This window comes from Papio anubis, chromosome 17 (genome assembly GCF_008728515.1).
Source record: "Papio anubis isolate 15944 chromosome 17, Panubis1.0, whole genome shotgun sequence".
Lineage (NCBI taxonomy): Eukaryota > Metazoa > Chordata > Mammalia > Primates > Cercopithecidae > Papio > Papio anubis.
The window spans coordinates 66602704-66610805 of NC_044992.1; the positions used below are offsets into that span (position 1 = coordinate 66602704).

The 8102-nt window shown below is 53.3% G+C and overlaps 1 protein-coding gene across 1 annotated transcript; it reads right to left on the bottom strand.

Annotated features, from left to right (window-relative positions):
* Window positions 1-889: 889 nt before the first annotated feature.
* On the bottom strand, window positions 890-5658 carry FADS6 (fatty acid desaturase 6). The gene is given in 7 exon segments (XM_021928160.2): window positions 890-1039; window positions 1980-2146; window positions 2149-2155; window positions 3696-3735; window positions 3737-3881; window positions 5164-5344; window positions 5545-5658. Coding segments are annotated over 7 exon segments (804 nt in total).
* Between the last annotated feature and the right edge of the window lie 2444 nt (window positions 5659-8102).

The window sequence follows — 8102 nt, forward strand, 5'->3', positions numbered from 1 at the left end:
AGGTTCAAGCGATTCTCCTGCCTCAGCCTCCCCAGTAGCTGGGACTACAGGTGTCCGCCACCACACCCAGCTAAATTTTTGTATTTTTAGTAGAGACAAGGTTTCACCATATTGGCCAGGCTGGTTTCGAACTCCTGACCTCATGATCCGCCTGCCTCGGCCTCCCAAAGTGCTGGGATTACAGGCGTGAGCCACCTCCCCCAGCCTGCTATTTATACTCTTTCCCCGACTCTGTCCCTGAGGAACCTTCTCCCCTCACTTCCCCTGGAGTTCCCTCCCCACAAAACACACTCACTTTTATCTCACTGATACTGCGGCCTGGGGAACTGCTGAGCCAGTACCTTGCATAGGTTCCTTTGGCTGAGGATTGAGGAAGGCCTGCCAAAAGCAAGCTCACCCTGAGGTCCCCAGGGAGAGGGCACCTTGGTGCGCAGAACCTGAAGGAAACAGTGGCCAAGGCCGTGTGGGGCTGTCCCAATGCCAGGGAGGTCCCAGCCGAGGGAACTGACCCTGATCTTTCTGTGCCCCCTGCTGTCTCCCAGGTGGCCCCTGCACAGTATCCCTCCTCACTCACCTAGTCACCTCCCCTTAGTCCTACCAAGGATAGAGCAGGGGGAAGGACCCAGCTCTTTAGTCTTGAGATGAAGTTGCTGAGGTCCCGACTGACCAGAATGCACAGCCACCATTACCACCTCCCCCAGACACCCCTCAAAATCCAGAAAAGCATGCAAGGCAGGTGGACCCCAGACCCCAGGCCTGAGCTCCCCTGCCCCCCTGCCTGCCTGGTGCCTCCACTCTCCAGGTCCGCCACCAGCCACTGAGCCACACCGCCTGGGCCAACAGCAGCAGGAGGGCCAGGGAGGGACGGGGTGGCTGCACTGGCCCGGCCTCATTGCAGCCCCACGAGCTCAGTGATAGGTGGGGCCTGCACCATGAATTCCTCATAGCAACGGAGAAACAGCCGGAAGCGAGCCAGGTACGAGTCGTCGTTGTACGGTAGCTGCTTCTCATGGAGGAACTGGGACACCACGGGCTTCACCTGGTGGAAAATGGGCAGGAGAGGGGCCTATGAGCCGGGGCTGTGGACAGGCCCATCATCCTATGGTGGGTGGCAGGGGGCATCATCTTCCCACCCGCAGCTCCTATCGGCCTTGTTCCAAGATTCTCCTGAGGAGTAGAAGGGCTTAAGTCAGAGAATTCTTGTCCCCAACCCAGCAGAAGAAAGGAGTGGCTTCTCCCCAACATCCAGGGATCCTGACTGCGTGACAGCCCTCCTTGGCACAGGGGGATAAAAACCAGAGCTCCCTTTTACCAAGCACCTACTGTGTGCCGAACATTTCAGATATATTTCTCCATTTCATCCTCAAAACCTGTCAACATAAGCCCTTCTACTTCCATTTTACAGAAGAGAAAGCTGAGGCCTAGAGGCATTCAGTTCACTTATCCAGAGTGGCCCTGCTAGTAAGAAACCTGGGTGTCTCTGATCTGAAACCCATACTGCTGTGGATATGCTGGGCTGCCCTTCCTGGGTGACCTCTGACCAGGCCAGTTGGGGGACTTGGAGTTCAGGTGAACCCTGAAGGTTCGTCCCTCCCCTGCCACCTTTTTTTTTTTTTTTTTTTTTTTTTTTTTAGACAGCGTCTTACCCCGTCACCCAGGCTGGAGTGCAGTGGCGCGATTATGGTTCATTGCAGCCTCAGCCTCTGCAGACTCAGGTGGTCCTCACCTCAGCTTCCAAGCAGCTCAGACCACAAGCATGTGCCCCCACACCTGGCTAATTTTTGAATATTTTGTAGAGACGGGGTTTCACCATCTTGCCCAGGCTGCTCTCAAACTCCTGGGCTCAAGCCATCTGCCCGCCTCAGCCTCCGAATGTGCCAGGATTACAGGTGTGAGCGACCCCGCTGGGCTGAAGAATCTTCCTTTCCACCCTCTAACAGTCCCTTCATTCCAGCACCCCTAGCCCAGCCCTCAACTACCTTCAGGCACATGTTATCAGAGAGCCTGGGGAAGAGGTGCAGTTCCACATGGCAGCTGATGATCGAGTGGCCAAACGCCCAGTCCAGCACAGGCACCCGGGCCAGGTTAAGCACTCTCAGGCTCATCATGTGTATCCGGCGGGGCTTGTCCCAGGAGAACATGGGCAGCCAATGTGCTGTGACAGACACGTGGGTCACACCAGGTAGCCTGGACCTCCCCACCCCACTTCAGGTGTCCTGGGATCTCATGCTACCCAGAGGATTCTTGTGTCCCCCACCTCCCATGTGGGGGGACCTGGTAGAGGGGTTCCTGGCCCAGCTGTGATGACGACCCTCTCTGTTTTCCGTACTGAGTCTCATCCATCTCTGGGCCTCCCTCCCCATCTGAACAGTGAGGGGCTTATCCTGGGCACGTCTCAGGTCCCGTGGTTCCCTAATGCTCTCAACTGCCTACCACTCAGTCTCATCACACCATGCCCTTGCCTCGTCCTGAAGAGACCCTTCCTGCTCTGTTCACCAGTCAAGATCCTACTTATCATTCAAGATCAAGTTTAACAGTGTCGAGTGCTTCCTCTGCCAGGTGCTGTCCTAGGTCAGGAACTCGGAGGTGACCAGGAGCTTCATTGGGTGCAGGACAGGACACAATTGTGGAATTAAGTAATTAAGTAGTTAACAGCAGTTGTGGTAAGTGCTAGACAAGGAAGTACAGGAAGCTCTACTCTGGGGCCTTCCCTGAGCAGGAAACAGGGAGATGTCCCTGTGGAAATGACACCGGAGCTGAATGCTGAGCCCTGGCCTCCCATGAGGAACTCCGTGTCCAGTTCCTCCATCTGCCTCAGGGCAGGCACTGGGGCCTTTATCTCCTACCACTTGGCATCTACGCATCTGCCTGCCTTGGGGCAGTCGCTGAGGCCTTTATCTCCTACCGCTTGGCATCTGCGCATGGAGGGAGGCAGCTGACTATGTTGAAGAAGAGCTCACTTCTTTTTTATTTTTATTTTTATTTTTGTTAGCCAGAGTCTCGTTGTGTCCCCCAGGCTGGAGTACAGTGACACAATCTCGGCTCACTGCAACCTCCGCCCCCCAAGTTCAAGCGATTCTCCCGCCTCAGCCTCCCAAGTAGCTGGGATTACTAGGGCTTGCCACTATACCCAGCTCATTTTTGTGTTTTTAATAGACAGGATTTTGCGATGTTGGCCAGGCTGGTCTCCAACTCCTGACCTCAGGTGATCCACCCACCTCAGCCTCCCAAAGTGCTGGGATTACAGGAGTGAGCCCCCGCACCCAGCTGAGAAGCTTGCTTCTTACCTGAAACCGAAACTCTTGAATGAGCCTTGGAGTTGGGGGTGGTCAGGAAGGGACGACATACCACAACTGCTGTTAATTACTTAATTCCATAATTGTGTCCTATCCTGCACCAACCCGAAGCTCCTGTTCACCTCTGAGTTCCTAGACCTAACATAGTGCCTGGCAGAGGAAGCACCTGACACTACCTGTGCAATTTGACTGTGAATCATGAGTAGGATCTTGACTAGAGAAGACAGCAGGAAGGGTCTCTCCAGGATGAGGCAAGGGCACAGTGTGATGAGAGTGAGAGGGAGGATGCCTCATCCTTCAGGTGGCCCCTCTCTCCTCAACCTAGAGTCCAGCCTTCAGTCAGGGCCCCTGGAGAATGTCCCCCTTAGCTGCCCAGTGCCCAGGTTGGGGTGGCCTCACCTGGAAGATGTTGACGTGGTGGTAGGGGTGGGCCAACAGGACTGGTGAGGAACATGCAGCCCAGGGCCGAGCTGGGGCTCTTGAAGCCTGACACGTTCAGGAGCAGCCAGTAGTGAGAATAAAGGCCCAGGGAAATCAGGGCCAGCGTCCGCAGGGCTGTCCTGAGCTCCACCTTCCTCAGCCGCTCTGCCGGAAGGGGCAAGACATGGAGGGGACAGGCAAGGCTCAGATCCATCAGGAGCAGCTCTCTGCTGGCTCAAGCATGCTAAGGCGTTAGCGGGAGCACCCTGAAAAGCAGGGTCCCCATTGTGTGGATGAAGAAACAGAGGCCAGGCTTGGTGGCTCAAGCCTATAAACCAAGCCCTTTTGGAGGCCAAGATGAGCAGATCGCTTGAGCCTATGAGTTTGAGACCAGCCTGGGCAACATGGTGAAACCCCATCTCTATCAAAGATACACAAAATTTGCTGGGCCTGGTGGCACACACCTGTAGACCCAGCTACTCAGGAGGAGCCTGACCTCCAGGCTTGGGTGATCCTCCCACTTCAGCCCTCTGAGTAGTTGAGACTATGGGTGTGTGCCACCTGCAGTGAGCTGAGATTGTGCCACTGCACTCTCTAGCCTGGGCAACAAAGTGAGACTCTGTTAAAAAAAAAAAAAAAAAAAAAAAGAGAGAGAAAAGAAAAGAGAAAGAAAAGAAAAAATGAAAAAAGAAAAACAAAGAAAGAAACAGAAACATTAAGCAATCTGACCAAGTCAAGCCCTGGGATTTGAATCCAGGTCTAGCTGCCCCATCGCCCCTGCCTCCCTCCACCATATGACATCGCTCTCCTGATATCAAAGCTGATAACAGGAAGTATTAGTTCTGCAAAGCAATTTTTTTTTTTTTTTTGGAGACACAGTCTCACTCTGTCACCCAGGCTGGAGTGCAGTGGCGCGATCTCAGCTCACTGCAAGCTCCGTCTCCTAGGTTCAAGTGATTCTCCTGCCTCAGCCTCCCAGGTAGCTGGGACTACAGGTGCCCGCCACCACACTCAGCTAATTTCCTGTGTTTTAGTGGAGATGGGGTTTCACCATGTTGCCCAGGGTGGTCTCAAACTCCTAAGCTCAGGCAATCCACCTGCCTCAGCCTCTCAAAGTGCTGGGATTACAGGCGTGAGCCACCATGCCTGAACCCTGCAAAACATTTTTATACCTAGGACCTCATTTTCTTTCATACCGTACTTGAGGAGCAGGTACAGGACCCGAGACTCAGACAGGTTAAATTATCTGCCCGTGGTCCCCAGCTAGTAAGTGGCAGAACCAGACTTAGCTCTGGGTCCGAGGCTCTTTCTACCCTGCCATGCTGTCTCAGCAAGAATCTATCAGGCCTTCCTCTATAAGCAGCCTCCATGAAGCCAGGCAGGGAAAGAGAGCAGGAGAACCAGGTCCATGCAGGGCACTGCCGACTTGGGCTCTGATGGCACTCACCGACAGCCTCCAGTGGAGTGACGATGGGGAGGAGGAAAGGAGCAAGGAACATGTAGACACAGCGGTTGAGATAAGGCAGCCTCCACGTGCTGGAGTCCCCCAGGACCACCACGTTGGTGTAGGTATGGTGCATCTTGATGTGCCCATGCGTGGTGTGCTCTGCAGTGAAGATTGTGCACACCTAGAGGAGGGAACCAGAGACGACACTGGGGTCCGTGTCAGGCACAGTTGAGCAATGCAAGACCTTTGAGAGCTGGAAGAACACCCCCACCTCCTCAAACCCTGCATGTCCAGGGCCATCCTGCCTTATAGCCCCAGCTAATCAGCTTTGACCATCAGCTCTTAGGTATCTATGACCACAGAGTGACAGTCAGTCAATACAATCGCGTCTGTTTGGTGAGGCTCTGCAAAGCATTTGGGGGTGGGAGGCTGGACCCCTGGAGTGCCAATCTGCCAGTGACTGCCCAAGCAACGAGTCTCAGGGGCTATCGTCATTGGAGGCACTGCAGGCGATGATCCCGGCCATCTGATGTAATGATTTTGTGTGTGTTTCTCTTAGAAACGTCTGCTCCTTCATAACACTGAGCACTCTGAGCCCGGAGCAGCAGCCAGGAGGGGCTGCAGGAGTGGTCTGAGAGTGCAGGACACCATCCCCGGAACAGTCCACAACGTGGGAGCGGCGCCCTGATGGGGGCCGAGAGCTTCTCCCTAGAGGTGACTCTTCAGCATGGATCCCCAGTGGGATTCTCCGACGCCGCTCGGAGCAGCAGCAAGCGCTGTGACTCCTGGAAGAGGCGTCAGTCTGGAATGCAGAAGCCACGCGAAGGTGTTTCTTCAGCAGATGCCTGCAAGTGGATGCAGATGTAAGCCTCTTCCAATATTTTATCTAGGACAGAAAATGTGGCTAATTTTATTGAAGGTGCTGCCTGTTTCTGGAACGACGTGAAAAGTTTCCCAATACCAGTCGCTGCAAGCCAGGTAAAGACAGCAGCACACCCCGCAGAGGGCTCCCTGCACCAGGCTCCACGCCCGGCACTCGCACACTTCCTGAGGGCGGTGGCAGATGACTACATGCTGCTGAGTTAGCTGGAAAATGGATGGTCCTGCTGAAAAAGATCATTTATTTTATTTTTTTGTTTTGAGACGGAGTCTCGCTCTGTTGCCCAGGCTTGAGTGCAGTGGTGAACCTCCACCTCATGGGTTCTCGGCTCATGGCAAACTCCGTCTCCCGGGTTCTCCTGCCTCAGCCTCCCAAGTAGCTGGGACTACAGTTGCCCACCACCACGCCTGGCTAATTTTTGTATTTTTAGTAGAGACAGGGTTTCACCATGTTGGCCAGGCTGGTCTCAAACTCCTGGTTCATGGGATCCACCCACCTCAGCCTCCCAAAGTGCTAGGAATACAGGTGTAACCCCAACACTTTAGGTGGCCAAGGCGGGCAGATCACTTGAGGTCAAGTCTGGTACTGTGCTGCTTCCCACAGCCTTTGTCCATACATTTGTTCTGTCTGAAGCCACCTTCTTGCTCCTTAATTTGGCCAACTCTGTCCTGATAGCATCTCCCCTGGGAACTTTCCCTGGAGGTTCTCAGTCGTGCATGATTCACATTTGGGACTCAGGCACTTTTTGTGTCAGGGACTGTCCTGTGCACTGTAGGACATTTAGCAATATCCCTGGTCTCTACACGCTTGATGCCAGTAGCATGCGCACACACACACAAACACACACACCACTCTTTTCCTTTTTTTTTTTTTTTTTTTTTGAGACAGACTTTTACTCTATCGCCCAGGCTGGAGTATATGAAGTATAGTGATGAAATCTTGGCTCACAGAAGCCTTGAACTCCTAGGCTCAAGCAATCCTCCTGCCTTAACCTCTCCAGCTTCACAAGTAGCTTGGACTACAGGTGCACACCACCACATCCAGCTAATTTTTGTTTTGTTTTGTTTTGTAGAGACAGGCTCTCTCTGTGTTGCCCAGGCTGGTCTCAAACTCCTGGTCTCAAGTGATCCTCCTGTCTTGGCCTCCCAATGTGATGGAAGCCCCTGAGCCTGGCCCACACCCCCATCTTGATAGCCAAAAATATCTCCAGACACTGTCCGATATCCCTGCCCTGTTCTTCCCACCCTGAGCTCTCAGAGCTTTCACTCCACCCTGGTCGATGCCCTCATCACATTCTGCCTGCCCCAGTCACCTACCAGCTGGCATGGCATTGCACAGTGGCTTAACCTCCCGGATCAGTGTTTCCTCATCTACAAAGTGACAATAGCTTCACCCTCGTAGGGAGGTGTGACTCTGAAATGAGGTAATTTACATAAAGGATGCAGGAAGCAGCCAGTAAGCGTTAGCTAGTGCGATCAGGATTTATTATTATTATTTTGAGATGGAGTCTTGCTCTGTCGCCAGGCTGAAGTACAGGGGCACAATCTCGGCTCACCACAACCTTTGCCTCCAGGGTTCAAACAATTCCCCTGCCTCAGCCTCCTGAGTAGCTAGGACTACAGGCATGCGCCACCACGCCTGGCTAATTTTTTTTTTTTATTTTAGTAGAGATGGGGTTTCACCACGTTGGCCAAGATGGTCTCAATCTCATGACCTCGTGATCCGCTCTCCTCGGCCTCCCAAAGTGCTGGGATTACAGGCATGAGCCACCACGCCCGGCCAGGATTTTTTGTTGTTTTGATGTCATTTGTATGTGTCTCTTTTGCACTTGACTCTGAGTCCCTGGGCAACTGAAACGGGGTCTTATTCACAGTATGTCCCCAGCATCTATTGGAGCATGGTGTAGGTGGAACTGGGACATCACACACACACACACACACACACACACACACACAGAGTACCAATGTCCATTTCCTTGGTTTTGATATTGAACGACACTTAGATAAATGTGACTATTGGGCCAAACTGGATGAAGGCTACACCAGACCTCTCTGTCCTA